The sequence below is a fragment of the Zosterops lateralis genome, assembly GCF_965231275.1.
Source record: "Zosterops lateralis genome assembly, chromosome: 9".
Classification (NCBI taxonomy): Eukaryota; Metazoa; Chordata; class Aves; order Passeriformes; family Zosteropidae; genus Zosterops; species Zosterops lateralis.
In genome coordinates this window covers 30,985,933-31,001,500 of record NC_139769.1, presented here as the reverse complement: position 1 = coordinate 31,001,500, position 15,568 = coordinate 30,985,933, and the positions used below count along the sequence as shown (strand labels likewise).

Genomic DNA, 15,568 nt, shown 5'->3' with positions numbered 1-15,568 from the left:
TGCCCGGAGCTCTGCCGTCCCTGCGGCACCGTTCCGCTAGTGAGGGCGCAGCTCCCCCGCGCGGCACCGCCCGGCCCGGACACCCGGGCGCTCGGGGCTGCGGCTCCTCACAGCTCCTCGCCATTAAAACGCTTCCTGATGGGGCCAGAGAGCCGTGCGCCATCATGCAGGCCACCGCCCGCGACCCTCCGCGCCTTCTTCAGGCGACACAAGCCCCAGCGAGCCCAGCCTTTCCTCGCAGGAGAGGTGCTCCATCGCAGTGACCCCCGCTGGAAGCTCTCCAGTGTCTCTCTCCAGTGTTTTAGGGCAGCCCCGCGCTGGATGCAGCACTCCAGGTGTAGCCCACGCAGCGCTGAGCAGAGGGGAAGGGTCGACCCTGTGCCTGCTGTCTGCCCTCAGCTAATGCACTCAGGACACCATCCTCCTTCTTCCCTGCCCAAGGTGTGTTCCTGGCTTCTGCCCAGCTTGTTCCCTACCAGCACCCTCAGGGCTTTCTTCTGTCAAACTACTTTGCAGCTGGGTGGCCCAGCAGATACTGGTGTGAGGGCTGTTCCTGCCCTGCTGCAGGACTCTGCCCTTCTCTGTGTTGAACTGCATGAGGTCCCTGTCACCCTGTCATTTTCCCCAGCCTGATGGGACACATTGTCTTCCTTGTTATCTGGCCCAGAGGTGACCAAGGTGAGCTATGGACTATGGTTGATCCTTACATGCTCCTGCTATGTGCTGGAGCTCTTCCCAGAATCTCCCTGTGGCCTCAGCTTATTTGGCTTTTGGTCCCATGGCCTTGGGTGTCAGCACCACATCCTGCTGAGAGAGACCAAAACCTCAGGGTGCAGATGGTGTTTGTATTCCCAGGCTGGATTCTGTGAGGCACTGTGCCTTCCAGAGATCACAGACAGAGAGGGGCTGGTGGAATAAGTCACTACGTTCCTGGGCTCCACAGCACCATACCTGCTCCAGCAAAAGCCAGGGCTCCTGAAGGCAACACCTCTGCAGCTGCCAAGGGCTGGAAGGGAGATAGGTGAGTGTGTGAAATGAGAGGTGGACTCAGCAGCTGCCTCTCATCTGACACAACTTGTGGTTGGGACGGCAGGAGGTCACACACTGACAGGGGCCACAGCAATCAGTGGTAGTGCCTCATGCAACAGCTCCACCCCATAGGTTTACCGCAGGTGCCCAGGGTGAGGGAAGCTCCCTCCTACATCCATCCGCTGAAGGAGGAAATCCATCCCATGGAGTGAACTAACAAGGAAATAAAACTCGTGACGTGACCCTGAGCTGCACAGCAATTTGAGAGGTTTCTCCACTAACCTCAGCAATGAGATTTTTGTTTACATCTGTGAGTCAAATGATACCTGAGTGAGTAGGCACATGCTCCGGAAACCATTCCAGGGCTGTCCACAGGAACGGGAGGCATGACTGCCCCAAGCCTGACCCTTCAGCATTCCTCCGTCAGGACACCTTGCAGAGGGAGGAGGCTTCTCCAAGCTAGAACAAAAAAAAAAAAAAAAAAAAAAAAAAAAAAAAAAAAAAAAAAATTTAAAAATATGTCCTAAAGCCAGTAATAATGAAAATCTCCAAGAACGGTTTTTGAAACCAGGAGCAGGCCAGGTGAGTTGCACTGTGTCAGGTGGATTAGCTGGCTGGGATGAGCCCCAGGCTTCCTAGGCAGGTCTGTTCCACCTGTAAGAGCTTATGAAAGCAGCGTAAAGTTGGGTTTAGGAGAACTTGCCCTTAGCTGCTGATTACGAAGCTCAGGACATATTACTGCAGCGTGATGAAAGTGGGACTTCATACAAGTCCTGCCCTATAACGATATGCTGAAATTCCTGGCTTCCTGTTCCTATTCACCAAACCGTGGCAGATGCTGGGGCCTGGCATTTTCCCACCAATGTCAGAGACTTTTGAGATTCACTTGGGCTTTCCTACACCTCAAGGGATTCTGTCCTGCGCTGACACTGGTACCTACAGAGTACCATGGAAACTCCTGTCCCATGGCTACCCCATACATGGCACAGCCAGGAAAACGGTCCAGCTATTGGTTCTGGTTTGAACAGCACAGAAGATGACAAAGAAATCCAGTGGGTAAATATAAGGGTGTGTCCATACCTCTGGCCCCTAACTCATACCCGGCACCTTCAGGGATGCAGCTGTTCCATCCAGCCTCCCTGAGATGCCAGCTGATTGTACCCATCCGCACGTCACACTGTAATTAACCCTGGCCCCTGTGATCAAGGCGAGGTTCCACCTTGCTGTGTTTCAAAATATGAATCTCCTTGAGCACATCCCATTCCATCCCATCCCATCCCACTCATGCCTTCTCTGCTGCGTGGGGCTGTGCAAGACAGTCCCTGGGTTTTGAGGCCACTTAGCCTCACAGCACACTTCCAGCACATCTACATGTTGCCAGGCTGCTCCATCAGATTTCGGACATGCAGGGATCTCAGCTGCCTCTCTGCTCCTGGGCTGTTTGGGAAGGATCAGCATGTCCTCCTGCACCTCTCCTGTCTGCACATCCCACCCTTCAGCGGGAGGCTGTGACAGGAAGGGGTGTGCAGAGGATTCACCACTGGCAAGTGCCGTCCCCAGGCACTGCACGTGTGTGCCCTCACTGCCCTTGGCATGCCGGCTGTATGAGTTCCATCTGCACATTGCACCAGCTGGCACTGGGACCTCACACATCCACAAAAAGCAGCACCTCTAAGTGACTAACTTTTGGCACAAAATGAGTGGGTTTAGACAAAAGCCCTGATTTACCATGCTGGTGCAGAAGGACAGCAATCTCTCCATGCAGCTCTGACTGCAGCACCCCGCCCACACCCCTTCCTCCTCCCCTGGAACCCCTTCATGCTCCTGTGTCCATGCTGGCCTCAGAGAAGCCCTGCCAAGACAGGGAAGGGCTGAAATCGGCAGGACAGACGATTTCAAGGAGAACCCTCAAGGAAGCCCTCAAGGAGAACCAGGGGCTTGTGGTAGCCACAGAACTGCTCAGGGACAAAGCAAGGAAGCAAAACCTTCTGTTTCAGTCTCTCAGGCAGAAAACCCTCTTAGAAGTTTCTGGGGAAACCTCCAACTTGGACAAAAGTGAGGCTCTGAGGACTGGTTGGCTTCTGTTCTTTGGCCTCCAGGAAAAACCAGCCTGGCTGACCCACATGACTCCTAGCTGTGTTCACACCCACTTTGGGATGTCCCCCTTGTTATTTACCCTGCTCTGCACTCTCCTGAGCTGAACCATGGATGTGAGAGGTCAGGGGACTGTGCAGGGAGACCTGGCAGAGCCTGTGCACCCTAGCTAGTGCCTGCTGAGGCTGCTGGGGGTCAACATTCAGCGCTGCTGGCAAAGTGAGGATGGGTCAGGTCCAGGACAGCCTGTCCTGCTCCAAGCAGTGCTTTTGAGGTGTCCAGACCAGCGTGGTTGGACCCACAGCTCACATAACAGTGCTCTGATAAACATCGGGAAAGCCGACCTTTGTCCCACAGCAATCAAATCACTGATGAACACCTCACTGAGGGATGCATGGGCAGGGAAGAAAGGTGGAGAGAAAATAGGGATTAGCAAGGCCTGATAAAAACATGACATCTCTCTGAGAGCGGCCTGTGTCACAACTGACAGTATTGACAGGCCCCTGGGGAATGAATGAGCTCAGCTCCTCAGCATCAAGCCTGATCAACAAGATTCAGGGAAGGTGATTGATGGAGTGGGATGGGCTGGGACAGGTTTCTCCAACAGCCACCACATACCAGCAGCACATGCCACTGAGGTGTACATCCAGACATGGCACCAGTGCCAGCATCACCAAACCTGCCCAGAATCACCTGCAGGTCCTGTTCATGTGCAAAGGAGGATGGTGAAGGGCCTGGAGGTGAAGCCATGTGAGGAGCAGGGGGATGTGGGCCTGATATTTATAGGCCTGAGAGATTTTAGCCTGCTAGCAGCTGCTTTTTACCAAGGAAAAATTTCTCAAGAAAGCTTCCTCTCAAAACAATCTTAGCAAACAACTATCCTTTCTCAAAACAATCTTTCTCCAGGTGTTTCTTTAGTTTAATCTATGGGACTAGAGAGGTGTAGTTCCTCTTCACCAATCATGTTAAGTCTGTATCGGAACACCTTATAAAAGGTAGTAAGAATTAGACAATAAAGTTTTTTCTATGCTATTTGCCTTCTGAAATATTTGGAGTCTCTCATCTTTATTTCTTGTCCTACAATGACAGAGAGGTCACTTGGCTTGATCGCCCTCTAGAAGAGGAGACTGAGGGGAGACCTCGTAGCAGTCTACAGCTTCCTCACAAGGGAAAGCAGAAGAGCAGGCACCAATCCCTTCTCTCTGGTGATGAGCAACAGAACCTGAGGGAACAGCAAGAATCTGTGTCCAGCAAGGCTTAGGCTGGATATTAGAAGGTTCTTCACGTAGAGAATGGTTGGGCACTGGAACAGGCTCTCCAGGGAAGCAGTCATGCCTGCCAGAGTTTCCAAAATGTTTAGGCAATGCTTTCTGGCGCATGGTGTGATTCTTGGGGGAGTCCTGTGCAGGGCCAGGAGTTGTTCTTTGATGATCCTTATGGGTCCTTTTCAACTCTATGAATCTGTGGAACCTGTTCCAACATGGTCTCTGTTTGCACCGGGATACCAACAGCAGATTACTCTGCCATGGTCAGTGCCCATACCCCACTGAAAACCCTGTGGGCTTTGGGGGGCCCAAGAGATGTTTGGGAGGACACCTTCAAAGCACCAGCTTCTACCCTTACCACCTTGGCTTCATGCTCCCTCTTCTCCTCTATATCCTTGCCAACTCTGCTGCTCTGCACCTCAACAGTGTTGTCCTTGAGTTTGGGAAAAGAGACAAGAGCAGAAGCTGGACCCAGCTGCCAAACTGCACAGGGAGTGATTGTGCACATGGAGGAGCAACATTTCTGCAGGAATGTCCTACCCTCATTGTCCCTCGTCATTAAACACTGTGCCTGTGACACTAGGAGCTTTGTTGATGATGGAAATGCCAAGGGCCATCACCCGTGGGTGGGAGGAAGCTACTTGTGTCCATGAGGTGGCTGCACCTGGCAGGAGCTGCCTGCTGGGCTGTCCTGCTGCTGGCTGATTCACTGGTCCCATGCCTGGATTTCAGAAAGGTGAAGGCTCAGTCCCAGCAGGACTTCTGGCCCCTCTGCATATGACAGAGGGGTCCCCCAAAGCCCCTCTTGGGATAGGGTATGTGCCAGAGCACCCACCCCGTGCAGAGCGGGGAGCTCCATCATGGATATCCCCATGGCTGAGCACTCCAGTGCTACACACCAACCTCACACACTGTCCCTCTTGGAGACAGCTCACCCTACAGCAGATGTTTGCATAAGAGGATGGACCTCTTCACTCAGGTCCCCAATGCCGGCACTTAAGACACATGGATACAGAGCCCTCACAGCTCAGGGCATGAAAGGAGAGCAGGAGAATGGATAGCACCATGTGGCCCTGCAGGGAACAAAGAGATGGATTAATGCTTTGCCTATTCCTGCTCCACGAGGGACATCCTTGACCAGGGATCTCCAAAGCCCATGTCACCATGGGCTGTAACAAAACACTGCAGGTATGACCCACTGCCTGTCTACAGAGCCATGCCTAAGCTGCCAACTGCTCCTGCCATTCCAACTTCTCTGACCTTGATCCAGTGTTCCCAGCCTAAACATGAGGCAATGTGCCTGCTATGGGCTCTTCTCCCTAACTTTACTGACCTTGACCTCTGCCAGTGCCTGGCAGTGAGCCCAGGGCCCAGAGGAGGAGCCATCATCACAGCTGGCCTCCAACCCTTCTGTTCTCTGACACTTCTGCCATCATGTCACCTGAGTCTGCCTGCCACAACATTCTGCCTGTTCCCATCCATGCTGCCCAGACACAAGTGAAAACACATCCCTCTCCAGACAAGAATGCCTATCATGAGCTGGGCACAGAAGGAAGAGCCTGAGTCAACCAAGAGCTGCCCAAAGCCAAGGAAGCCACAATATGCTGAAAGGTATCCAAGGAATTCAAGGCAGGGGATGCGATGCTGCCCTCCTGAACCTCAAGCTGTGGCAGCTGCTGCCAGGTTGAGTGTGGGTAGGTAGAGTGAGGATCTGCTCTGCTCTGAGTGGTGTTAGTGCATTTCAAGGCCAGCAGTAAACCCCTGGGGTGGCCGTGCACACAGGTCCCAGAGTTCCACAGGTCAGCCAGGACAGAGCAGCATCCCTACAGCCTTCGTACTGGTTGGAAGTGACTTATCCAAACCATCACAGCCAGTTTGGCTTTTGCTGGCTCACCAAGAATGAGTCACCTTCTGCTCAGATGACAAAGACATGAAATATTGCTGCATCTGCCATGTGCTGCCCAGAGGGGTGCTAGCCATGGTGACTCATGGAGCTTCCAAGGGACACAACTCCCACCAAGCCCAGCTGAGCTGACCAAAGTTTCTTCTGAGACAGACAGAAACACAGAGAGGGCCAAGTCTAGAGCTGTGCCTCCGTGATACACCATCTTTGTCTTCAGTAGCTTCTCCTTCACCAAAGAGGGTCCTACAAACACATTCAGCATCTGTGCTGCCTTGCACAGCCTGAGCTCAAGCTGGGTACCCAGCCACACTCCTGTTTGCTATGCTTTGAGGCAGCTTGAAGGGAAAAAGAAATGCACAGGGACCAGCTCAGCTGCTCTGCCTCAAGGTGAATGTCATCTGCCTGCCCTGTCATCTCCCCTGCTAGCACTTTGGTTTGATACAAACCCTTGCATCTGCAGAGGGGTTCTGGCAGGGCAGACTTTCCAGGCCCCTCTCACTGAGCATTGGTGCCAAAAATGTTAATTACAGCATCATAGCCTCTCCAAGCTCTGCTTGTACACAGGAGCATTGACTGATGAGCCTAACAAGGATTTCACCACTCACACTGATTCTTCTCTCAAGTTGTTCCTGAACTCATCTTCCAGTGCCCTTTTTGATTCCTCCTCTGAGCACAGCTCCATTTTTCAAAGACAATCTTCCCTGACCCTATGGGCAGTCTTGGTTCTACAGTTTGCCCATTCTCAGCAAAACCCACACAGATCCAGGTCCCTCTTGGCTCTTCCCTGCCAGCCAGACAGGTCATGCCACTGCAACTCTCAGAGGGGCTTTTTCTCCCTGTTTCTCACCCAGATCTTCAGAGCTATGTCTCTCCTCTCCCTGCTCTGGGCAGCTCCCTTCCAAGACTTTAGACATCAAAGTTGCTATCTATTAAGCCTGGATCTTTCCAAACAAACCGGCTGTATTACATCCACCTCTTTACAGGGACATGCCAGTCCTTCCATCACATTCCCTCCCCTTCCTGCAGAGGCAAAGGTTACTCAGCCATGGATTTCAGACCTGACAAATCTGTCTCAAGTATTTTCTCCTCCCTTGGCCAGGGCTCAGTTGCCACCCACCCTTCTGTTATCCATGCCCTACATAGCTGAAACACAGTTGAGCTAAAAAGCAATGGAGAACTCAGGCTATGTTTGGAGCAAGGTAACGTGTTTGCTCACCAAGGTGAAAAACCAGTGGCTCAGGATGAGGCATGGTCGTGAAAGATCACACAGCTGATTGTGCAGGGTTTCACAGAGCAACAACAATGAGTTTTCACACTCAAGACCTGCCCTGGAGGTTCTCTGGAAAGCTCCATATCCAGGGATCACAAAGAGCAAGCTCCTGTGTTAGCTGTGATTCATGGCTGCCACTGCCAGCTCTTTCCTATCACAGCTGGAGTTTCCCACCACCCTGCACCACAGAGCTCCGGGCAGTACCTGCTTTCATTGCACAGAGGAGCTGGGTCCAACTGAAAGGGATTAAGCTCCATGCACAGGTATCTGCTAGCCAGGAGCAGGGCATGAGGAGCCATCCTTTGCTGCACACCAGCATATCCACAGCACCGGGCAGTTCTCCTCACAGCCAGCTGGGTGGTGGGCAGCCACACCTTGTGAGCAGCCAATGCCTCAGCCAGCCCCTGCCCTTTGAGTAATCCCTGTTTCAAGGATCCAGGTCGTACCTGTGCTTTCAGGATAGATGCCAAAATGTGGGAGGTGGTTATGGTTCCCATGCCACAAAACAGTCCCATCCATTGGCTGCAAAGATTCTTAAATTCTGTATCCCTGCAAGCCAGCTCCATGAAGAGCTTGGATTCTCCTGGCTGCTAGCTCTGTGCAGGTTTCCAACTCAGAGCCCTGAGCTACCTCTCTTTGTGGGCAGCCTGGCAGGTGGCACTAGCCTGGACCTGCAGCACAGCCTCCCTCAAACCTCTGAGCAGGGAAGCACCTGGGCTCCCCTGCTAGGGAGCATTAAACCAGTTAATTATGTGACATTAACAGGGTAAGCAAGCACTAGAGACATCTCCCAAGAGCCTAAGGCTAGGAAATAGACTTCCCACAGGTGCTCAGCACACAAAACCACACTGAAGTATTCAGAAATCACTCATGTCTTTTCTTAACTAAAGAAGTAAGCCCAAAAGGTGGTTAACGGCTCTTCTGTGGCAGAGAGACTCCTCAACTTCCCAGGTAAGTGCAGGTTTACAGCACAAGCAATAAATAAATCTCCTTCCAGCCCTCCAAGTTAAAAGTATGGATATCAGAGTAAAAACACCATGGCATCAAGGACAAGTCAGTTCAGGTCATTTATTCATTACAGCACTTGAAGTTACTTGGTGAAGGTCCCCAGATAAACAACAGGAAGAATGGTTGGTACAACAGATTTATATAAAAAGAGTTAAATAGATAAAACAACATGGTAACCTCTCACTCTTGCTCTAAACAGAGCAGACTGGCCCTGAGTTCAGGTTAGCATCATCCTTTCAAGCCAGCCATGGTTAAAACCATCAAGTGCCTGTACCCAGGGGACAGCAAGGCATCTGTTCTCACAGTTGAGGCATGCATGTGCTTCTCAGGCCAGCTCTTGAGGAGCTTGGTTTCAGCTGCTGTGTAGACCATGCCTGCCAGTAAGGTTCAGTCTTGTTGAGCAGGTCTGTACAGCCAGCCCCAGCTTTGGTGAGCAAGTGTAAGGGCAGTTCTGCTGAAGGTGAGATTTCAAGTACCTCAGGATCAACCACAGGTGATGTGTTTGAGCCATCTGCAAACACCAACAGAGCCAAGATGCAGGGCAGCACCCCAGACTGCTGCCTTTGAGACAGATTTGAAACCACAGGTTTTGAGGCTGTCCCTGAACCACACACAGTTCAGTCATGCTTTTCCAAGACACTGCTTTGCAACTGTTTTAAGACAGACTCTGCCTACTCGAGGTCTCCAGTTTTATGTCAAAAGAAAAATCCTATAGCAAAAGGTCTAAATATTTCTCTTCAGTTTTCACACTTCCATTTTCAGGAACTGTTCATCTTCTGTTGAGAAGGAAGATTGTGTCTGAAGCTGTGTGCCAGCTGAACAGCTGGCAACACAGGTAGCACCAGAAGGAAGAAATCCCATGTTACTGATACAAGACTCTCACCCTACTGAGACTGGCTTTACTTAATCTAAGAGATCACGGTATTTCTCTAGAGTCTGCTCCTCCAGTTCCAACAGCTTCTGGTAAAATTTCTCAGCAGTGTCTTCATCCACATCCATCTGGAAGACAAGAAAAACAGCACTGTGGCAGCCAGTGCAGACACTGAGGTCAGCTCTGGGGATAAGCAGGGTGCATTTCCAGAGCTTCTACCTTCAGAAACAGCCAACTAAAGACATCTGTCACCAGGGCATAAGCCAGAACATATTTTGGGGAAGCATCATTACACACTTAGCCTGTTCTGATCATCACCTCCATTACCTTCCAGACTCCAGCCTAAGCCAGGAATTACTCTAGGAAATTCTGCAGATAATCCCACATCCCTTCCTGCTATTTAGCATTCAACAAGCATCTTCCTTCCACTCCAGGCACAGAACACCCTTGGCACCAGCCCTCCCATGCAAAGCAGAATACAAACCCCCAGCCAAGACCTCTCCAGCAGGAAGTTCCCTCTCCATTTACCTTTCGAGGCTCCACATAGCATCTCCCCAGTCCAGAAGTACAGCTGTGGTATTTGACAAGAGAATCCAGGTACTCTGGCTTCTGTTTGAACAGCCACACCTGGGAAAAACAGCACAAAGATGTACAAGTCCAGAACACACTGTCCCAGCCAAGCCTATGGGCAAAGACCTGACTGCCAGCAGACACAGCAGAAGACACCACCAGGTGCTCCCACCAAGCAGAGGAAGATGTGATATGTAAGGTTCAGAGCTGGCTCCCTTTAGATGTGACCTGAGCCAAAAGTAATGCAGGTTTGTGCTAAAGCAGTTCAGCATGGATAAACTTGCTCACACTGTGCCCCCCATCACCCACCTCCATCCCCTGTGCTGCATGTCATTCTCCCCGGTCAAGATGTTTTCCCAAAATCATTTATTTTATGGGTACTGGATGAACGTCATAAAGCACCATGTGGCAGATCAGCCCTGGGGACAGCTGGTCCCCTGCACTCACTGCTGTGGTATTTGGGGGTCAAATACAGCACCCACCCACCAGTCTTGCTGAGAGGCTCTTTGCTCAAGCCACAAGACACACCCAGAAGGACAGAATATTAAATTCAAGCTGTGAACTACTTACGTGAGCTTCTGCTCCATTATAGGGTGTCAGAGTATAAGTTTTGGCAAAAAATCGGATCTGAGTGGAAAAGGACATGTCAGAATCTGTACTGTGGCCCAAGGTTTGTTGGCAAGCCCTGGGCAGCCCAAACACTCCAGATAATCTATCAGAGGTACAAATGTTTCTCAAACTGGGCAATAGGTAACACTGCACACTGACTAAAGCATCCCTTTATCACCACAGACTGTGTTTTGGAGCCCTCCAGCAAGTCAACAAGTGCCACTCCACACTCCCACACAGAGTTCACCCCAAGGCAGGAGCAACAGGCCCCACACACCCTGCACATGTCTCTTCTGGAAGGGTCTCAAGGGCAGGAATGGCAGGAGGGAGTGCAGGACAGTCAACTTTGAGGACAAATGAGAAGGCATTGCCTCTGCTGCCAGGAGAAATGTGATCCATCAGGATCACCTGCTGCAACTGGGGCAGCTTAAGATGAAAGGCCATTCTTGCAGCAAGAGTATCCAGGCTCAGAGCAGGCAGCCTTCAAGGATAGAAGTGCAGTGAACCTGGAAAACTGAAGGCCAGAGGAAGAAAGGCAAGGAAACTTTTGGGGAAGCAAGGGGAGAGGCAATAGAGAGCAAGAGGCTTTGCTTTCCATAGGGTGGGAAAGAAAAAAACAACACTGCCTTCTAGAGGAATGGAAAGAACACCACTGAAGAACAGGTTGTTCTAGAAATGAACAGAATCTCAAAGCACAGGGGCCAAGTTGGGGCCACATCCTGAGCTCTGCTGCCAGCAAGCTAATGGTGTTTCACAAGCCCAAGCAGAATTGGCAAGCCTTCCAAGAGGACCCTTGACAAACACTGAAGGGCTGAACCCTGCCCCTCTGCAGAGTGTCTAGCACCAAACCTCCAAACTCAGCCTGGAAACTGGTGCCCCAAGATGAGAAAGGGAAGCTTTGCAGAGTCCAGTCTGCCCAGCCCAAGAGAAGGAAGAAATCGATACCAATGCTTCTGGCAGCAAGGAGCCAGTGTGCTGTATGTCACTTGCAGTAAAGTGTGTCACAGCCCAAAACCAGCCAGGACATCCACTCACCAACCACATGATGGGCATTAGCAACTTCCACAGAAAAATGGGCAGAATTCCGTAGGTCATGTTGGTCATGACAAGCCCAGGACAAACAACACTGGAATACAGACCCTGCAGGGAAGAAACCAAGTCAGTGTGCAATTACACCATAATTAAAAGAATGGGTCATGCTCCTTTCTTCCCAGTATTCCTCAGCAAGAGATTGTGTGAACAGACATCAGACTGTAATATTCCACTAAATACCAGAGCAGAGAGCAATTAGATGTAGTGACTTTTAAGAGGTCCAAATTGGAAGTTTGTGTTAAATCCATGCCCTTTACAAACCCCCAGGGTAGAAAATGCAGCCTCCTGGTGCAATCTCCATGCAGTTCAGCAGCCACAGCAGACATCCCACAAATTACAGCCCACTCAGACCAAAGGCTACCTCTTCGTTAAGATGTAAGAGCTCGGGCTCTTGAGACTAAACTAAGAACTGTTTGAGAATGGCACAACCACTATTGCTGGACCATGGCTCCAGCTGCCAAAAAAATCCATCAATCCCCCAGGACAGGGAAGGCAGATTGCTTGGACAGCTCACTGTCCAAGCACAGAGCCATCAGCAGAGCCTGCAGCTCCAGTGCTTACAGGCAGCACTGCCAGAGCAGCCCTGTGCTGACAGGCAGGGACACCTGAAAGAAGCAGAGGCTCTTTAACATAAATTCTGATCTAAAGAGAAGAGCTTGCAAGGTAAGAACCACTCCCAAAATCTCCCGCTTTGGGAAACTTTTCTGGCAAGAACTCCAGAATCTGACAGTCTCTCTGGCAGACTCTCCAGCCCCTACACCACCAGTTCAACCTCAGCCATGTTTAGTTCTTACCTAAGGAACTTAGGTAAATTCTAAGTTCTTACCTAGGGTGCATTAAGGAACAATCACCAGATTGCTATGAGGGAATGAATGCAACTAGGTAACAACAATGTCATGATAATTACAAACAGTAGCAGCTCATTAGGTTTCAGCAGCAACACAAACACTATCATCACCTGGCCATTAAATTTCCTGTTCAAAACCACACTTGTCAGGTCAGTAGCATATTTAGAGGAACTGTATGATTCCTGCCCCTTGGCATGCTGATAGTCAGAGAGGCTGAAGGCAGACTCCCTGGCATTGCTGGAGGAGGTCCAGATCAGTCGTGAGGGCTTCTCGTTACCGCAGAGTAGAGACTGAAGCTGACGAACCTGGAAAAAGAATTGTTAACTTATTTAACACACCAGTTTCCCAGTCTTAGGGTATAACTTTATAGCACCTAAGACTGTGAGCTTCTCTCACCTTTCTCAGCTAGCTTTTTCTAGACTAGCCAAAAGCAGAAACTTGTAGAAGCAGCCGTCATTCTGCTGGACAGCTCATTTGACAACCTCAGAATTTAATATAACCAAGCCTTAGTATTTATCCTGGATGGAGAACTACATATGATTGACCTCTGTCCACTGGCTCACTAGAGTAACCTCAAAATTATATTAACTCTTGCAACAAAAGTCACCATTTATTGCTATTTAAACAAATGCCAAGGCCTTGGCTCTGTTGTTCTTTATTTGGCAGGCTGCAGCCTCCGTCTGGATCTGAACCTGTAAGATCTGTACTGCCCAGACCCATCCCTACCCAGATCAAACATCAGACTGAGGGTTCAATCTCCATACAAAGCCTCACCAGCATAAAGTGTCCAAAGAGGTTGGTAGCAAACACCTCCTGAAGCCCATCCCCATTTAGCCTGTCTGTCTGGGTCATGATGCCTTCTGCAGTAGTCAGCATGTGGAGCACCTTCCTGGAAGTCAAGAACAAGAATTAGTGAGAACATTGCAAGGAGGAACCTACCACTCCTCCACTTCAGTCCTTCAGCAGTACCCCCCCTCACAGGCTCTGCACAGCTTCACCCTCCAGGGGCAATATCAAACCATGAGAAAAATAGATGGGAAAGGTTTACAGAGTAACCCAGGTCCTTTATTTGCAAGTGCCTTAATACTGACTAGACCAGAGAAGACTCGTCCATTCCTTCACTTTCCCATGGTCAAGTACCATTAAAAACATTTTGTTCCCTCATTTCACACTCAGATAACATAATCAAGTTCCAGCACTGGAACCAAGCCCTCAGGCCATACCGTGCCCAGGCAAGGAAACCAGTCCTCCACATAGGTCCAGACCGGCTCCTGCCGGTGCTCAACACCCCAACAGTTCTGATAGACTCGACACAAGTCACTGTGCTCCTCAGCTCAGCTTCCCCATGCTGCCTATGGACCACAATGCTCATACCAATGCCATGAGCTTAACAAAATACTGTGACCCACAGCTATGAACAGCTACAAAAACCTACACTGGCATCACAACAACAGTAAGGAGACCCAGGCTTCAACACAGAAGCATTTCTCACACAGTGGCAGGGCTACAGGTGTTGGGTGAACTCTTGCCATTCCTATGCACCCAGTGGGCCTCACACCTGGTATCAGAAGTGGCACTGGGTGCCTTGGACCACCCCAGCATGGCACTCAGACACCAAACCCACCCCACATCAGAGAGTGCATCCCACAGGGATGTGCTCTATCTCACACCAGGGAGGGAGATAGGCTCTTCAGCAATGGACCCAAGGGCACATCTTTACAATGCCAGCACCCCGTGCTTCCCACAAGATGAGGGCTGGAACCCCTGGCAGCATATCCTACCCGGTGAGGAGACCATGCCAGAGAGCCTTGAAATTCACGTGCGGGTTGGGCATGATCCCAGCGTTGAGATAGACAAAGTCCAGGCGCTGAAACCTGCGTGGAGAAGAGAACAAGAGTCGGAGGTGGAGGGGGGATCAGGGGTGTCCGGTGAGGGAGAGCGCGGGCAGGAGGCGTCTCCCATGGGGGCAGATCGCATACCGGCAGCGGAGCTCACGGGCGGCCCGCAGGATGGAGGCGAGGTTACCCAGGTCCATCTCCACGGTGGACACCTGGGCGGCGGGGTGGGTGGCCAGGATCAGGTCCCGCGTGGCTTCGCTCTTCTGCTCGTTGCGGCAGGCGATGCAGAGGTGGATGCGGCCATCCTCCTCCAGCAGCCGCTGGCACAACGCCAGCCCGACGCCGCTGCAATGGGACAGTGTCAGAGAGAGCCCAGGCCAGGTTGGGCCAGCCCAGGCCTCCCCTCCCGGCCGCGGTGCCCATCCCCAGCGCTCACCCGCTCGCACCGGTCACCAGCACCACGCGCTCCATCACTGCCCCCTGCCCGCCACCCTCGCGCTATAACTGCTGCGCGCGCCAGGTCCCGCCCCGCCCCGCCCCTCAACCAATCGGCGCATGGTAGGGGGGCGGGGCCCGTGCCGTCAGTGGCGTGATGGTGAGCCGAGCGCGAAGGGGCGGGGCCAACGGGACGCGCCTCCATGACCACGTCCCCGAGGGACACGCCCCGGGGTAGAGGTCACTCACACGTAGTGGTGGTCACGCCCACCCTGTATTTGGCCTCGCCCCTTCCGCACAGGGCCCGCCCTCTCCACGGAGGGCGTCGGATGTCCCAGCTGTCCTTTCCCTTCCCTTCCCTTCCCTTCCCTTCCCTTCCCTTCCCTTCCCTTCCCTTCCCTTCCCTTCCCTTCCCTTCCCTTCCCTTCCCTTCCCTTCCCTTCCCTTCCCTTCCCTTCCCTTCCCTGCCCTGCCCTGCCCTGCCCTGCCCTGCCCTGCCCTGCCCTGCCCTGCCCTGCCCTGCCCTGCCCTGCCCGCCCGTTTTGCCGCGCATCGCCGTTCTGCTCAGCCATGCCATCCTTTGCCACCGAGGGACGTTTTGCAACCCAGCAGAAAAACCCAGCAGAAATGCTCTGGAGGTCGCAGTTGCCCGCTGCCGCCGTGGCGGGGAGGTCTAAGTGCGCAGGGCCCCTCCAGAAGACCTCCGGGGCAGTCCTGCTCGTGGCAGAGTCCCAGC

The 15,568-nt window shown here is 52.0% G+C and overlaps 1 protein-coding gene across 1 annotated transcript; it reads right to left on the bottom strand.

Annotated features, from left to right (window-relative positions):
- Positions 1–8,615: 8,615 nt before the first annotated feature.
- Positions 8,616–14,888, bottom strand: HSD17B7 (hydroxysteroid 17-beta dehydrogenase 7). The gene is made up of 9 exons (XM_083867403.1): positions 14,834–14,888; positions 14,539–14,742; positions 14,341–14,433; positions 13,334–13,448; positions 12,670–12,864; positions 11,655–11,759; positions 10,581–10,637; positions 9,969–10,067; positions 8,616–9,568 (listed from the first exon to the last, which is right to left on the bottom strand). The coding sequence occupies exons 1-9, from the start codon at positions 14,866–14,868 to the stop codon at positions 9,473–9,475; spliced, it is 999 nt and encodes a 332-aa protein (XP_083723529.1). The 5' UTR covers positions 14,869–14,888; the 3' UTR covers positions 8,616–9,472.
- Between the last annotated feature and the right edge of the window lie 680 nt (positions 14,889–15,568).

What these genes read in the sequence shown, in the direction of transcription:
- HSD17B7 (XM_083867403.1), bottom strand. Translation starts at nt 14,868, where the DNA reads ATGGAGCGCGTGGTGCTGGTGACCGGTGCGAGCGG. An exon ending in TAATGCCCATCATGTGGTTG is followed by an intron (nt 10,638 to 11,654) that starts GTGAGTGGATGT and finishes TTTTCCACTCAG; the next exon opens with ATCCGATTTTTTGCCAAAAC. An exon ending in ATAATGGAGCAGAAGCTCAC is followed by an intron (nt 10,068 to 10,580) that starts GTAAGTAGTTCA and finishes TGTTTTTCCCAG; the next exon opens with GTGTGGCTGTTCAAACAGAA.